Raw genomic sequence first — 17500 nt, 5'->3', positions numbered from 1 at the left:
TGATAGACTTCAGCGATAAGAGGCAAAGACTCTCCAAGCAGAGCAACCACCTGTGTATGATCTCCTGCATTCATCACGTCAAAGAAGGTTTCGCGTCCTGGAAGGGCACAAAACGCCACGCCGACAGCTTTCCGGATGAGCCAGGGGTGATGGTTGGCTAGAGACTCATTATAGGCATCAGAACACATGACGGAGGTCTTGCTGTCCTCTGTGCTGGTGCGCAGTCTCTCCAGGAAGAGCTCCAGCCAGCGAAGAGCCCGGTGGAGCCGCAGGAGAGTCCGACAACCCGATTCTGGATGGCTGCCTCTTTTGGTGAGGTCCACCAGGTCGTTCTCCAGCTCATATTTGACCATGGACTGGATGGTGACGTAATGGGATCCGTTCTCTCCTGAAAGGAAGTTCTCTAAGATCTGGATTTTGCTGACCACGTCCTTGGAGATGAAGGAAAAGACGTTGCCCAGGCTATTCATGAAGCTGAGGTGGAAAAGGGGGGATTTCCATTATGACATTTCTGATTGCTCATTATCATAGTCACATAATATTGAACGTTTTATAAATTCTCATCTAATGAATTAATGAATTTGTCAAAAACGAGAAGCCCCATTTTAGTGTCAGCATCAAAATGTGTGTGTGTGTGTGTGTGTGTGTGTGTGTGTGTGTGTGTGTGTGTGTGTGTGTGTGTGTGTATACAGTTGAAGTCAGAATTATTAGCCCCCCTGACTTATTAGCGCCCCTGTTTATTTTTTTTTTCCCAAATTTCTGTCAAATGGAGGGAAGATTGTTTCAGCACATTTCTAAGCATAATAGTTTTAGAAACCTTTTTCTAATAACTGATTTATTTTATCTTTGTCATGATGACAGTAAATAACATTTTACTTGATATTTTTAAGACACTTCTGTACAGTTTAAAGTGACATTTAAAGGCTTAACTAGGTTAATTAGGTTAACTGGGCAGGTCAGGGTAATTAGGCAAGTTTGTGTATAATGATGGTTTGTTCTGTAGACTATCAAAAAAAAATTAGCTGAAAGGGGCTAATAATTTTGCCCCAAAATTGGTTTTTAAAAAAATTAAAACTGCTTTTATTTTAGCCGAAATAAAACAAAAAAAAGACTTTCACCAGAAGAAAAAATATTATCAGGTATACTGTGAAAATTTCCTTGCTCTGTTAAACATAATTTGGGAAATATTAAAAAAAGAAAAAAATCAAAAGGGGGCTAATAATTCTGACTTTTATCTCTCTCTCTCTCTCTCTCTCTCTCTCTCTATCTAATATATATATATATATATATATATATATATATATATATATATATATATATATATATATATATATATATATATATATGTATATATATATACACACACACACACACTACACTGTAAAACCCAACAGTCAACTTTATCAAATGAAATGAGTGTAGTTAACTCAAAACTTACTGAAAGTTAATTCTACTCATTTGAAAAGAGTTTTGAACTCAGTGTTGAAGACTATGAGTTAATTAAATACCTCATTCAACTTAAATTGGGTAAGTTTACAATACTCATAGATTAGTTGTTGTTGTTTTTAACTCAAATGGGTTAAGTTTACTTAACTTATTGGGTTTTACAATACTCAGTTGGTTTGAGTTCTCTTCATTTATTGGGTTGAACTGTGCTAAAATTGCTTTATTTACTCAAATGGATTAAGTCCACAATACTCATTATGATTAGTTTTTGAATATAAATGGTTTGTAGCAATTAGTTTCCTCAAACGGTTTGAATCACCTTAACTTTTTGGATTTTACAGTGCAAAAGAAATAAAATTAACCGCTTTTGTAATGTTTTAACATCATTTAGCGTGAGACACATTTATGTAAAAATAGAAACAACATATTGTTATTATTCAAATCTATTAAGGAATGTGTGACCATACTAAATGTTATTATATTATTAAACAATATATACACCTACTAAAATGTAAAGCTTTATGATGCTTTTATGTATTTGATGCTTGAAGAAACTTTTCATTTGTAATCCACAGATCTTTTTTTATAACTGAGCATTATAAATTAACTATATTTATTTTTATATTAAGATTTTCATTTACATAACCAGTGACTTTAATTGTCAAATAACTTTATTGAAAATAAAGTCAAAATACGATTAAATAATGTTTAACGTCATTCAGCATATGACACATTTATGTAAAAATAGAAATATCATATTGTTATTATTCAAATATAATAAGGAATAAGTGACCATACTACTAATATTTTACTACTAATATTAAACACTACATTCTGACAAAGCATATGACAGTCATCTGATGTAAGAACTGTGGATTAAATATGAAAAGTTATTTCAAATATCTAATAGCTTTACGTGTTGTTGTTTTTTTTTTTTTTTTTTTTGTATGTTATTGTTCTCTTTAATTTATTTTCCTCAATATAAGCAATACAATAAAACATACAAAGTCCCTTTTGTATTCTATGGTCCAGAGATGCCCAAACTAGGCTCAAACTATTCTAACCTTTGATTTGGCCCACCATTCCATTTGAGAAGGGAGGGAGAATGATATGTTGGTGGTCGGGGCGTATATACTTGTCAAAGATATATATTTTTGATAAATATATAGTCATATCTAATGTAGTGTATATTTTTGTTTGTTTGTTTTGTAGTTTCTTTAGTTTTGTAAATTCATTTTTTTTCAACTGCTCAGAAGAAAATAAAGTGGACAATACCATACAAAAATGTAAAGCTTTATGATGCTTTTATGTATTTGATGCTTGAAGAAACTTCCTTTTTAATCCACAGATTTTTTTTTATAACTGAGCATTATAAGTTAGCCATATTTATTTTATATTAATTAAAACTTTCGTAAATTAACCTCGTGCTAAAACCATTTTTTAATAAATAGAAATAAGATTATACATTTCAAAGGACGTGATCATCTTATTTAAAACACACCCAAATAATAATTATTTAACACAATAAAACAATTCTCACCTGACGAGCTCTTGCCATCCTGCTATGTAATATTTAATGTAAACCTCCTTATTTTCACTCAGACTTGACCTGAATGTTTCTAACACCCTCTGAAGACTGAATGCGTCTGCCATTCTCTTCTCTCTTTATCGACTGCCAGGAAATAGTATATAAATCCTTCAGATTTAGAAAGGAATAAACGTCCTTAAATATTAATTAGTGTAAAAATATCTTATGTGCTCTTCAGTGGGATCATATCACTGACGCTTTGCTTTCCTTCCGACCATCTCTTCCTGGATTTACTGCGTTCTTTGAGCTACGTAGACCAATTAGACCAATCAAATCTCTTTTTCTGTGTCACATTACAAAATAGGTTAACGTGATTGGACGTTTGTTCTTTTCCTTCTGCAGTGGATTGGCCAATGACGTTGAAGTTGACGCAGTCACGCACATGCAAAAAGTTTTGCATAGGGGGCGCTTGAGGGCTCACAAAGTCCTATTCACATTAGCGCTGTGTTGGAGTTGACATATCTGAAGGTTGTTAAACATATTGGAGATATTTATAAGTTGAAAACTGATATTGTTTAAATTTAGTAACTCCGTAGATGATTTACTGATGGAAACGAATGAAAATGCGCCTATGAATAAAGTATATGAATAAAGTAATATTTATTACGCTTTGTCCAGTAATCACAAACGAATATAATTAGTCCATGCTACCAGCGCTGCGAAAAGTAACAGTATACACGTGACATTAAATTTTTTTTCCTCGCTTTATTAGCGGCAGTGATTATAATTTAAGCCTAAATAATAAGCTTTAATCGTTTTAATAACCGGTAAATAAAAAAATTATAGTAAAGCTTAAACAGGAAAATTATTATTTAGAACGACAGAAAACGCGTATACCATTAAGCCACGCCCACATGTAGAGTTATGGCTGTGGCGCTGTTTAGCTTTTTGCTAACCTGTGTGTTATTATCTAGTATTTGAACAAATCTACCGTTTTTCAAAGTCATAATATATATTAAGAGAGTGAGCTATAGTACATAAGATGACTGACATGCACACATGAAGTGTGGAATTTATGTCCAGCTAACGTTAATCTAACGTTACAGATTGCCTGTCGGTCTTCTGTAAACAGAATAAAACATTTATTTCGGATCTTTGCTAAGCTGCCAAGATGCCTGATATCAAAGTTACGCCTTTAGGTAAGCGGTTTGCTTATTGTGTATGTAAATTTAGCAAAATATGTATAAATGATGGTTAACAAATCCGAAATAAATGCGTATAGTTACTAAAGTGAGTTATATATTAATTTAACAAGTATTCGTGATAGTAACTTTAGTATATTACATATTATTTTACATGATGGGTCAACTTATTTTTTACAAAATTCTTGTAAATGTTTTTATTATTATATAATATATGTATGTAATTAAGTCTGTAAAAGTCTTTATGTTATATTGAGATAGGTTGAAAAAAGGTTTAAGTTTGAAATATCCTTTATTTTAATGTATTTTTATTGCTATTTAATAATGTAGAAATGACTTATTTGGTCAACTTCAATGCATTAAATATATTTAAATGATGGTAAAGATATAAGTAATGTAATTTTCATTACAAATGTGTATTTTAAAAAGCTTTAAAAGAGTTATTAAACATCAAGAACTGTTTGTAACATTGATACTTAGTTAAAACCATTATTAAAGGGCAGCTATGATGGAAATCATCTTTTGAAAGCTGTGTGGACAGAACTGTGTGCTGGTATAGTGTGTCCACTGTCATATCAAAGTGATAGAAACACAATGAGTCTCTTTTTTTTTTTTTTAAATAGGATCCAAATCCCTCCCATTTTGAGGCCCACCACAACGTGACATAGGAGTGCGGTTTCCTGCCCACCGAATTGATTGACAAACCTGTATTAACATGTTTTCGTAGTAATGCGTATAATCATATCAACAAGACGGGACATGCGCAAAGCAGCCGGGATTAAAAGATCTGTTCAGCTCGCTGTGATCATCAAATGTGATCAAAAATGACTTTTACAAGTTTAACACGTTTTTAAACAGTGCATTCTTGTAATAAAGACAGTAAAATCGCTACGAAATTCAGTACAATTATAAAAGGCACTTCAATCCTGGTTTGTGGGCTTAAATCAGGTTTATTTTGTACATCAATATTATGGATACCCATACAGCAGTGTATATTAATGTGTATCCTATTCTGTCACATTTGCCGTGCAAAAACAGGGCAAAGTTAAACGTGTGTGTGTGTGTGTGGACAAACTTTATAACAACATTTTGTATTACTCATAGCCAGGGCCAGACGGAATCTGCGGACGGTTTTTGCTATTTCTGCGGAGAATTTTGTTAAAAATCTGCAGATTTCTGCGGAATTATTTTGGGAGTATCCTGCGGAGTATACTAAAACCTTAATATATTAAATAAAAAGTAATAAATTACTGAATAAAAACTGAATAAATTCAGATTTACACATTTACTCAAGTAAATAAATAGAATTAATAATGGGCTAAAAATCTCCAGAAATCTGCGGAACATCTGCGGAAAAAACCTGCGGAATTCTGCGCGCGCAGATTCCGTGTGTGCCTACTCATAGCTGCAGAAAGGCTTGAATTAACTCACTAGCAAACATAACAAATAACCGTTGAGAAAGTTACCCTGTCGTAGGGGAGATCTGCTTTATTCTTGTCTGTCACTGTGCTGTTTATCTACGTGAACGGTGGGTGAGGAAAACCAGCTTTAGAGGCACAGGCAACAAAAACTGCTACAATGCCATAACAGCTCAAATTTCCCAGATATAAAAAGGATACATTCTGGAGACACAAAAGACTTATATTAAATCTTGAAAAAATGGTTAAAATAAGTGCCCTTTAATGGAGAAAAACAATAAAAAATCAAATACGCTGATTTCTGAAATAGCTTCAACGTGACACCATCATAAAAACAAATTACATTTTAAAAATGTTTTTAAAATATGCAAAAAACAAAACTATGTGTGCGTATACAAATATTCAAACTTCACATATCTCACAATTTTATAAAAGGTAAGTATCATAATCGAAATTGACTGTAGCGTGTAAATATTTGTAAGTAAGTAAGTGGTAAATGTGTGTATTTGTTCTGTTTTAGGGGCTGGTCAGGATGTCGGCCGCAGCTGTATTCTGGTCTCCATCGGAGGCAAAAACATCATGCTGGACTGCGGGATGCACATGGGCTTTAATGATGACGTATGTCACACAACAGTACTTTCTTTGTTCTCCTTTCTGTATTTTGAGTATAATTCTGTAGTCTGCAAGATGAGTAGTGTAAACGTAACATTCTGTATTTCCATTTCAGAGACGTTTCCCAGATTTTAGTTACATTACTCAAAATGGCCGCCTCACCGAGTTCTTGGACTGTGTCATTATAAGGTCAGTTTGTATTTGCAGTGTTTATAGTTTTTAGTTAGCTTTATTTATAGTATATACTTTTATATATATATATTTTTTTTGTCATTTTATTTTATTTGAAGTTTATCTTGTAGTTAAATGTTATCAAATAATTGATGAAGGGCCATTGAATTGTTTGAAAACAATGCTGTGGCATGATGTGGCCATGACTCGAAGCAGCTGTGCAGTATTTTCTTACATTTCAGTGGTCCAGAGTCAATTATTCACCTTGTACTACATTTAACACCCCTAAAAACATTGTTCAGATGTTGAATTTCAAGCCATTTGTCAGGTTTTTGTCCTCAAACTGCTCCAGTATGTAGGACTAGTTTACATGCATCTCATCCAAAGCTTTCTGTTTTGACTTTTGAGCAGATTTTCGACTTTTGTAGCTGTAAAATAGCTCAAATCATTCAGTGTATTGATATATGGAAGTGCACTGGGTCAAAAATCTGCCTGGAACTACTTTATATATGTTTACTGTAACTGAAAATAAACACTTTAGAATGTTCATCAGCCAATCAGAATCAAGCATTCAAATGCCCATAAAGTATTTAGCTGCATGCAAAATGTCAGACTGCTTGAATATAAGCTGCATTTGAATTTTAATTAAGTTTGAGAACAATAAAAAAGTATGTTTTATATTGGATAAAGCTGAGTAGTATGAATGAAATTTGGACGTGCTACATCCACTAGGTTGTCATTATCACATAATCTATCTGAGTCAGTTGCGTCACTTTATTCTCATTCACAAATGATCTCACATGGCTTTATGGGATAGTAAAGTGTCTATTGGATGGACTTCAGAATCTCGCTAAAAGTAGTAGGTCATCTGGGTACTTCTCACTTACTGCTTTTCCAATATTGTAGATTTTGACATGCTACTTGCATACTGTTTTTCGCCAGGGTTAATATGTGTGCTAAAAATCTTTGAAAATGCTTTAATTTAATTGAGTGAGTGTTTTCAAGATTTAAAAACATTTTTCAATTTTGGAAAAAAGAGCTTGTAATGACTTCATCATGAATCCAATTGTGTTGCTTTCATAATAATTGATCTTATTTAATGGGTAACTGTTTAAATAAAATTACTTTTACTACTTTTGCATAAAATGAAAACTCTGCAGTCTACCTACTGTATAGCATGATAAACCTGTTTTTTTACTGCATCATTTGAAATTAAAATAAATATCTATTTAAAATCAAAGATTACGCTTTTAAGATGAAAATAAATGACATTTAATATTGAGATTTAACTAATTCAGTGTTAGGCTTCGAGCAATTTTTTTAGAATACTATACTAGTCTACGTTAAGAATACGTTAACTACTAGGGCTGCACGATATTGGAAAAATGGAACATTGCTATATTTTCTGTGATATACATTGCGATATGCATACAATTTCACCAGATAACTTGAATATCTTTATTCGGTAAGAACTAATAATTTTAGACTGTTTGGGAAATGATTCTGTACAGATGTGGATCAGCATAAAATATAATAAACACAGCACAGATCAATACAATAAAAAAATACAATTAAAATAAACAATGTTTTATTTTTTTCCGAGTCGTAACAGTATTCAGGAACAGTAATTGAATAATAAAAATAATTCAATAAAATTAATCTTTATCAAATTTACAGATGGTACAATTTGATATGCCTAAAAAAATCACGATAAATCATAATACAGACTCAAAATTACATATCCTGTGATGTAAGTATTGCGATATCGATGCTGAAACTATATATTATGCAGCCTAATAAATACAATTACAGCTAGCCTCTGATATAATCTGATGAAGTAAATAATAAATACTTCTAATGTGCTGGAAAAGTTTGCAAATGCTTCTGGAAAGTGCTCAAATTTGCCTTTGGAAGAAGGTGTAAAAATCCTGTTTAACATAATAGATAGTATGGAAGTATGTGATTTCAGATGCACCATGTTTTTGAGTTTCCTGCTCTCCATTTTCATCTTTTCTCTTCCTCTCAGTCATTTCCATCTGGACCACTGCGGTGCTCTTCCTTACATGAGCGAGATGGTGGGTTACGACGGGCCCATCTACATGACCCACCCCACCAAAGCCATCTGCCCCATCCTGCTGGAGGACTTCAGGAAGATCACGGTGGACAAAAAGGGAGAGACCAACTTCTTCACCTCACAGATGATCAAAGACTGCATGAAGAAAGTGGTGCCTCTCAACCTCCATCAAACTGTGCAGGTAAAGTTCATGTGGTTGATTTATAAAGCACGGCTTCTCTGAAGAGTATGGTGTGACTGTGTCTGGTGATATAAGCATGTAAGATTAACTAAAAAAATACCTTGTAATTGTATTTTATGTAGGTGGCACAATAGCCCCTTTCACACAGTGATACCGGTAAATATCCGGAAAATTTCCGGAACGACTTTACCGGTATGTTCAAAAAAACGCTGTTCACAAAGGCGAGGACGTTACGGAATTTTTCAGGAAAAGAGCATTCACACATCCATCGCAAAATGCCGGTAAATTCTGACATCATTAACCAGAAATGACCTCTAAACGGCTGCGCTTGTGTTTGTAAACATTTGACTACATTACAAACTCTTCGGATGGATCAGTATTGAGTACAACTCCAATGAAAACATAGAGAAACACTTTCGCATGTCGAGATGTTCATGATATGTGTGTGTGCTGGCGCTATGGGCGCTCACGGGCACACGCAAAGCTTGAAGGTAAACAAACAACGGATTATCATAAACATTTTATCGATAATTATTTACACAGTTGGCATTAAGAAGGAACATAGAAACGTTATCTGACTAACATCTAGCAGCTAAATGTGTCTGCACAAATATTTAAAGGCTTTTATTCTCACAAACCGCACGGACGTGAATGCGTCTGACTTTTCTGATTGGCTAAAGTAGACGTCTCACGTCAGCTCGTTCTAGACGTGGACGCGCTCTTTCCGGCAATCTTCCTTCTGCATTCACACAGCGCAGCATTTCGGCAAATTACCGGTAATGTTACAACTGGCTATTTTCTGGAAAGAGAAGAACTAATTTACCGGTATTTTCAAAAAGCACCTGTTCACACATACAACCTTTCCAGAAAATTGCCGGTAATTTTCCGGAAAGGTCTGTATGTGTGAAAGGGGCTAATGACTCAGTGGTTATTAATGTCGCCTCACAGCAAGAAAGTCACTGGTTCAAGTCCCGGGTGGGCTAGTTGGCTTTTTTGTGTGGAGTTTGCATGTTTTCCCCGTGTTGGCGTGGGTGTTCTCTGCGTGTTCCTGTTTCCCCCACAGTCCAAAGACATGCGCTATAAGTGAATTGGATTAACTTAATGTGCCATAGCCTGTGAGTGTTTGTGTGTGAATGTGAGAGACTATGGGTGTTTCCCAGTACTGGGTTGCAGCTGGAAGGGCATGCGCTGGGTAAAACATATGCTGGATAAGTTGGCGGTTCATTCCACTGTGGCAACTCCTGATAAATTATGCACTAAGCCAAAGGAAAATGAATGTATTTTATATATATATACACATACACACATTATTAATTAGAACTTTTTAAGAACTGTAAAGCCAGAGTAGATTTTTACATGTTGTTTTCAGTTGTTCCAACATTATTTACATAGTTTACAATCATTTTTATTACAAGAGTTATCGGTGAATCATGATCTGTGAAAAGGTTCAAACACAGATACATCATGCACTAATTAGTACACATTATTAGTTAAAGACTAAGGGTGCTTTCACATCTGTAGTTCGCTTCATTTGGTCCGGACCAAGGGTAATAAATGATAAATTGTTGCATTTTCTGCCGTCTTTGGGTCGTTTTCACACCACACTGCTGGCTTTGGTCCGAACCAGTTGAAACAAACCAAAATGCAGTTATCTGACAAAATCCACATCTCTCATTGGCCAGATGTTGTTGAACATATTTCCTAAACTGCTTATTGATTGGTCAGAATTCACGTGCGGGAAAATGCCAGTGAACTCCCGCAGGTAAACAAAACCTTTTACTCTGGAGGGACGACTGCGCTGGCTGATTGTATCCCTGCTTTAGATAAACAATACATTACGAAAATGAAGCGCGGCTGTGGCTTTAAAACAGTGTTTAATGCATCGCTCGTCACTTCAGGAGGAGGCGTGAATTAATTTAGCTAATCTGTCACATGGTCATCTTGCGTAAATATTACCAACGATCCATCAGGTAATGTTTTCCCCACTCTCCCTCTGTTGGTAAAGCGCTGTCAACAAATATTATTCCTTCATATCCTATAATGCACAGCGCATCAGCCTACGGCAGCTGAATTAGTCCAAAACGCGCAGTACTTTTTGCGGTTGGACCTGTTTTAGTACGCATCATATTCTCACCACAAACGAACCGCTCCAGGGTTCGTTTGAAAGCGTACCGAGACCACCTCTTCAAGCAGGTCTCGGCACGCTTATTTGGTCTGCTTTTGGTGCGCACTCGAGCACGATTGCTGCATTCTCACCTGCCCAAACGAACCGTACCAAAAGGGGAAACGAACTCTATTGCGATTCAATCGAACTAAATAAGGCAGGTGTGAAAGCACCCTAAGGAGCAATGCAGGCATGACACAAGTCATTTTTGCTAATTGTAGCCTGGCCCATGTTTCATTTTCATGTCCTGTACCACATTGTTTAGCAAATGCATTTGGAGCAGGGGCATTTTGTTATTTAAAAAGCATGTTAGGGATAGATGGGATCAAAATGCACATGCACATTGCTTATTACACACAGGGATGTGCAGCAGCACACAAAATTCTTTAAATATGAAAAATTAAAGGATTAAATCTAAAAGATTATATTGATTACTATATCAATATAAAAACCGCTACCTCCTCCAGCTGGTTCAGCAGAGGGTGTCTTTGCTTTCACCTTGCACACAAGCACATCCTCACTAGTACAGCATTTAGTTTTATGCTTACAAAGTCTGTCATGTAAATGACGAATGTGCCATGGCATGACTACAACTCGCTCTTAAATGGAATTGAGGACTCTGAATTGGTTGAAGCATGTTACACCCAAAACACTTTAAGAGAATAAGGACAACAACTTTTAGATCATGCACTGGGCACGCAGTCTGTTTTTCCCATACTTAAAATAGTGAATGCGGATTCAGACACACTCCTTATGCAATTTATTCCCCCAAACATTTAGAAAAGCTATTCAACTGAAAAAGGTTTTCTGTTGCTAATTGATTTAATTGATGTATTTTTTGGGAAAATGTTGTCTGACTTGTTTCTTATTTATTAATTTTTCCCCTCATTAAGGTTGACGATGAGCTTGAGATCAAAGCATACTACGCAGGTCATGTTCTTGGAGCCGCCATGGTCCAAATCAAAGTCGGTTCAGAGTCTGTCGTCTATACAGTGAGTGTCACTCTTCCTATTACATACTCTAATTTGATGACATTCCAGCTAGTGACTTAATGTGTACATTATACCCAAATGTGTTTATACAGGGTGATTACAACATGACCCCAGACAGACATTTAGGGTGAGTATAATATATATATATATATATATATATATATATATATATATATATTATTATTATATATATATTTTTTTTATCATATATTAAATATCATTGCTCACATCAGGGGCAATACATATAATGGAAAATAAATATAGAATAATATAATAATTCTATAATAGAAAATTGCTCTAAAATGAATGTAATACCAGTTAGTGTTGTTGGAATCAACATATTTTTTTCCAACTGATAAACTACAGGGTGGACCATTTATAGGGATACACATTAATAAAATGGGAATGGTTTGTGATATTAACGTCTTGTTTGTGGGACATTAGTATGTCTTTGTTGTCTATGGTGTGACGATACAAGATGTGCAGCACCTGAAACTACGGATACTGGAAGCCTGTGCTGGCAATTTTCCTGCAGTGTTGCTATCAGTGTGTGAAGAGTGGGAGAAGAGGCTTGCATTGACGATCCTACACAATGGGCAGCACACTTAACACATTTTATAAGTGGTCAGAAACTTGTAAATAACTCATGAATGAATAAAGTTGCGTTAAAACCAAGCACACCATTATTTTTCTTGTGAAATCCCTAATTAGTTTGATGTGTCAAATGACCATTTTCCTATTGAAGAAACAAAAGTTGGATCCTAGATGGCCGACTTCAAAATGGTCACCACCCATCTTAAAAAGTTTGCCTCCTTCACATATATTAATGTGCCACAAACAGGATGTCAATATCACCAACCATTCCCATTTTATTAAGGTGGTTTCATATACATGGCCCACCCTGTATAAAAAGGTTTTTTTACATTTGAATGTTTAAAGTGGCAAATGTCAAAACTGTCCACTTGTAATCAATCGTGTTCTGTGTTGACATGAACTCTGATATAGTTTTTTTTTATAATTGTCATTCTTGGTGCAAACATGTCATAAATCAGGTTTAACTTTTCTGTCTTGTTTTACCCAGAGCTGCTTGGATTGACAAATGTCGGCCAGACATTTTAATATCAGAATCCACATACGCCACCACCATCAGAGACTCCAAACGCTGCAGAGAGAGAGATTTCCTGAAGAAGGTTCATGAAACAGTGGAAAGAGGAGGCAAAGTAGGACAATAAAATTAACCATTCAGTTTTAGGCCTTGCCACACGAACACGGATATTTAAAAAAAAACTGCACTTTTTTTCTGTGTGGTTTCAATGTTTGTCCACACTAAAGTGCAGTATCAGTGACTGAAACCAAACATTTCTGAAAACTCCAGCAAGGGTGAAGAGTTTCTGAAACTCTGAGTACAGTGTGGAGTTCTTGCTGGGTTTACACCAAACATGCAAGATATAATTAAGGGAATTTTACATGTTCGCAGAAAAACCAACATAAATTCCACATTAATGCACCTCTGTTCTCACATTTACGTTGACTTGTTTGCAATTTTCTTGCAAAAAAAGCTTAATTGTCTGTTTGGTGTGGACCCAGCATAAAAGTGTCATTATTTTCTCCTGAAAGCAGTGAAAACATTTATAAAAAATACTTGTGTACGTGTGGACATTGCCTTAGATTGTCCGTTTTGTGTTCAACCATGTGCTTTCAGATGTGTGTGTTTATATTCTGCCCATGCTTGTTTCTCTGTGGTGTTTTAGGTCTTGATTCCAGTATTTGCTCTAGGAAGAGCACAGGAACTCTGTATTCTGTTGGAAACTTTCTGGTGAGTTTGTAAACATTTTTACTCGTCTAAGATTACTCTTAGACAAGTAAATTATTAGCTACTACTCAATCCATTTGCACATTCTATAGCTATAAAATACAATATTGTGTATAGTAATATACATGTACAGGCATTTGTTTATTTTTTATTTTCTATTTACTTCTGATTTGCTTCCACTGTTGCACTGTGGAAAACTCTAGTGAAGTTCATTAACAGAAACTTCTGTAATAAAGATTTTTCTCATTCGGATTATTTATATTATTACACTTATTATTTTTTGGACATCTTGAAGTTTATTATGTAAAGATGTAAAAGGAAGTTCTGTATTGTAGTCGAACGTTGTATAATTTCAGCCTGTTTCATGTTAACAGGGAGCGAATGAATCTGAAAGCCCCCATTTATTTCTCCACCGGGCTGACGGAGAAGGCCAATCACTACTACAAACTGTTCATCACCTGGACCAATCAGAAGATCCGAAAGACCTTCGTACAAAGAAACATGTTTGAGTTCAAGCACATCAAAGCCTTTGATCGCTCGTATGCTGATAACCCTGGTCCAATGGTAAGGCCGCATCAGAAATGTATTTAATTGATAAAGTCATTTATTATTATTATTATCATAGTGTAATAATCTTTTCTAAATATATATTAAAATATATACACATCAAAATGGCGATGCAGTGGCGCAGTAGGTAGTGCTGTCGCCTCACAGCAAGAAGGTCGCTGGTTCGAACCTTGAGCCAAGGCGTTTCTGTATGGAGTTTGCATGTTCTCCCTGCGTTCGCGTAGGTTTCCTCCGGGTGCTCCGGTTACCCCCACAGTCCAAAGCTATATTGTGTGTGTGTGTGTGTGTGTGTGTGTGTGCGTGCGTGCGTGCGTGTGTGCGTGCGTGCGTGCGTGCGTGCGTGCGTGCGTGCGTGCGTGCGTGCGCGCGCGCGTTTGTGTGTGTGGATGATTCCCAGAGATGGGTTGCGGCTGGAAGGGCATCCGCTGCGTAAAAACATGCTAGATAAGTTGACGGTTCATTCCGCTGTGGCGACCCCGGATTAATAAAGGGACTAAGCCGACAAGAAAATTAATGACACATCAAAATATAATAAATAGATAAATTCTACATATTAATTAATTTTAATTATTTAAAATCTGATAAGATAATAACCTTGCAAGTATTTGTTTTATGCCGTTCAGTTGGTACCTTTGTATTATTATTATTACATAATGTTTTTTGTTTATATTTAAATTTAGTCATTTAATGTTTTTTTCCCAAGTACCTTACAAATGTGTAATTTATTCTTAACCTAATAATGGCAGCTTGTTTGGAAAAAAAAAAAAGATTTATATTGTATTGTGATTATTAATATACTATGTATGTTTGGTAAATTATTACTAATATATGTTATTATTATTTGATGTGTCATTAAGTTATAACTATTACTATAAATTACTAAAACTAGAAGTATTTTAATATATACAACATTGTTCTTTATTTCTTGTTTAAAATAAAATAATAACATTTTATATTTAATAAGCTGACTCTTGACTACAAAATACTCATAACAAAAATATATGGCTTCATGCAGTTAAAGTATAAATCACCATTTTCATTAATTATTTTGGGGGATGTAAACAATAACAATGGTCCCAACGTATTTCCTGTTTTACATTTTTAATTCCTATAGCTTCCGAGAATCCAAAAAGAGCCACACATTTATAAGTAATGTTATGATAGCTTTTTAACATTGAGTTATGATTGAATTGCCTCTTGTTACAGCTATAAAATTGTTTGATAACTACCAGGAAATGGACCATTTACGTGACCATATTGAAATGGTCTATAGACCAGTTCATTGCCATTTCTAAAGATTTTGCATTCAGAAATAGATTATTGTGTAGTATTATGGGTCTTTTATGTGTCCCGTCAGGTTGTGTTCGCCACTCCCGGAATGTTGCATGCTGGGCAATCTTTACAGATTTTCAAGAAATGGGCCGGCAATGAAAAGAACATGGTAAGTCTCTTCATGAACACAAAAAAGACTTTCACTTTCAGTATAGCTCATTCTCTGTCATAGCTGTTCATTGACTAATATGTAGATTTATTTCACAGGTCATCATGCCAGGGTACTGCGTTCAAGGCACCGTTGGACACAAGATCCTGAATGGACAGAAGAAACTGGAGATGGAAGGAAGAGCAACGGTAATTATTGCCTGCAAACTCTCATCTTAAAGGTCCATGAAGTGCATTGAAATGTGCAGCATTTATTCTGAATTATGGTTGACCAGAAGTCAAAGAAAACTTGTGGTTTGTAGAGTCACTGCTAAGTTTAACCATAATAGAGTGAAAGTTTATCATTTGCATGTGTTTTTAAGCTCCATGACTGTGACCTTATCGAGAGAGTTTAAAACATTTGGCCACAAAAAATGATGTTTGGAGGCAAAACAAAGATTAACTGTGTTTAATTATTTATACAGGAAATTAATTATTTATGTTTTCTTATTTACAATTTGTGTCTTGTTTGTAGTCCAAATATCTACATTTCAAAGCAAAAACAAGATGATTTTACTAACCCTACTGGCAGATTATGTAGCTTGTTTTAGGGGAAAAGTCTTTTTTCTGAAATTATAAGGTATAACAATATTTTGACTTGATCTAAGAATTTGAGCTATATTTCGACCAGAAACAAAACAAAGCAAAGTAAGAAAAGCAGTTTTTTTCTTTTTGTTTGTTTTTTTTTTTTTCATTGTGATTTTTTTTTATTTATGTACCTGAATACTGTTGGACTGCAAAACTGTCAAATAGAGCTATTCAAACCATCTTGTGAAACTGCCACATTTATTGCAGAAAAATAAAACATCCTAATATAATATAAATATTACTCAAAGTACGAGTAAAAAGTAGCTCTTTCTAAAGTACTCAATAGTAGTGAGTATTACGCTGTAAAAAAGCTGATGCATTTACATGTTATTTTCTAATCTTTTAGTTTATTAGATTAGATTTAGGTTGTGATTTTCATTTGACCAAAATTCAATGTCTAGTTAGCGTCAAAGGACAATCTTATTTTGATGTCCAATAAGGATGTGAAATGACGTTGATATTTGGTTGATTTTAGGTTGCGTTAGAAAGTGTCCGAAATCCAACATCGAGCCAACATTATAAACCAACATCATGTTGAAGTCAAATATTGACCTTTATTCGTCAGGCATGGCTACCAAAATCCAATGTCTGATTGACGTCATAGTCATAATATCCACACAAAGTCAAGCTGTAACATCATTAGGCGTTGATTTTAGGTTGACGTCGGCCTGGCGTTGAGTAATGACGTCAACCCGATTTTCATTTCCAAACAAAATGCAACATTCCCACGATGTTACGGTACAACATCAATCTGACATCATCTTGACATTTTGTGCCTGCTGTGTGTTAAAGGGCATTTTGGTCATCATACAGTAAACGTCCGTCATCTCATCAGTGACATGCATCTAAACACTCTCTGGGTCAATGCATGTAAAGATTTTGGACGTCTTCTTGGACACTTTTAATGCTTCCAAACAGTTTGCTGCAATTTAAAATTGCTTGTTAAATTATAAATGTCTTGAGGTTGCTCATTATGATACGATTTACCTTCTGTGTGTGATTTGATTGGACAGGAATCACAGGACTGATTTTTCTAATCCTCATAGACAAGAAAAAATATAGTAATGACTGCAGGTTGAAGGAAAGTAGTGAAGTAAGGGTGCTTTCACACCTGTGAATCGATTCAGTTGTTCCGAAACAGAGATTACAAATGTTACATTGTTGCACTTTGCTCTTGGAGCGGTTCGCTTTCACACTGCAAAGTTTCTAATCGGACCAAAAGAGCTAAAACAAGTCACGTGTGAGTAAACTCTCCTTACATTGGT

The 17500-nt window shown here is 34.9% G+C and overlaps 2 protein-coding genes across 4 annotated transcripts in view; one reads left to right on the top strand and one right to left on the bottom strand.

Moving 5' to 3' along the window:
- Window positions 1-3242, bottom strand: part of cptp (ceramide-1-phosphate transfer protein) — a 3999-nt gene extending 757 nt beyond the window's left edge. The window contains 2 exon segments of the mRNA NM_001003497.1: window positions 1-474; window positions 2987-3242. The exon segment at window positions 1-474 is cut by the window's left edge and continues 757 nt beyond it. Coding sequence (NP_001003497.1) covers window positions 1-474; window positions 2987-3099 — 587 coding nt within the window. The 5' untranslated portion in view covers window positions 3100-3242.
- A 221-nt stretch (window positions 3243-3463) lies between these two features.
- Window positions 3464-17500, top strand: part of ints11 (integrator complex subunit 11) — a 23659-nt gene continuing 9622 nt past the window's right edge. The window contains 12 exon segments of one of the 3 annotated variants that reach the window (NM_001020621.1): window positions 3464-3502; window positions 4081-4173; window positions 6115-6212; window positions 6322-6395; window positions 8404-8632; window positions 11690-11788; window positions 11881-11915; window positions 12870-13008; window positions 13540-13604; window positions 13976-14165; window positions 15526-15609; window positions 15708-15797. In NM_001020621.1, coding sequence (NP_001018457.1) covers window positions 4146-4173; window positions 6115-6212; window positions 6322-6395; window positions 8404-8632; window positions 11690-11788; window positions 11881-11915; window positions 12870-13008; window positions 13540-13604; window positions 13976-14165; window positions 15526-15609; window positions 15708-15797 — 1131 coding nt within the window. In that variant the 5' untranslated portion in view covers window positions 3464-3502; window positions 4081-4145. 3 annotated transcript variants of the gene reach the window in all.

The sequence above is a fragment of the Danio rerio genome, chromosome 23 (assembly GCF_052040795.2).
Source record: "Danio rerio strain M-AB ecotype USA chromosome 23, GRCz13ab, whole genome shotgun sequence".
Lineage (NCBI taxonomy): Eukaryota > Metazoa > Chordata > Actinopteri > Cypriniformes > Danionidae > Danio > Danio rerio.
The sequence above is the reverse complement of the archived record's forward strand: the minus strand, read 5'-3'. Positions and strand labels throughout refer to the sequence as shown.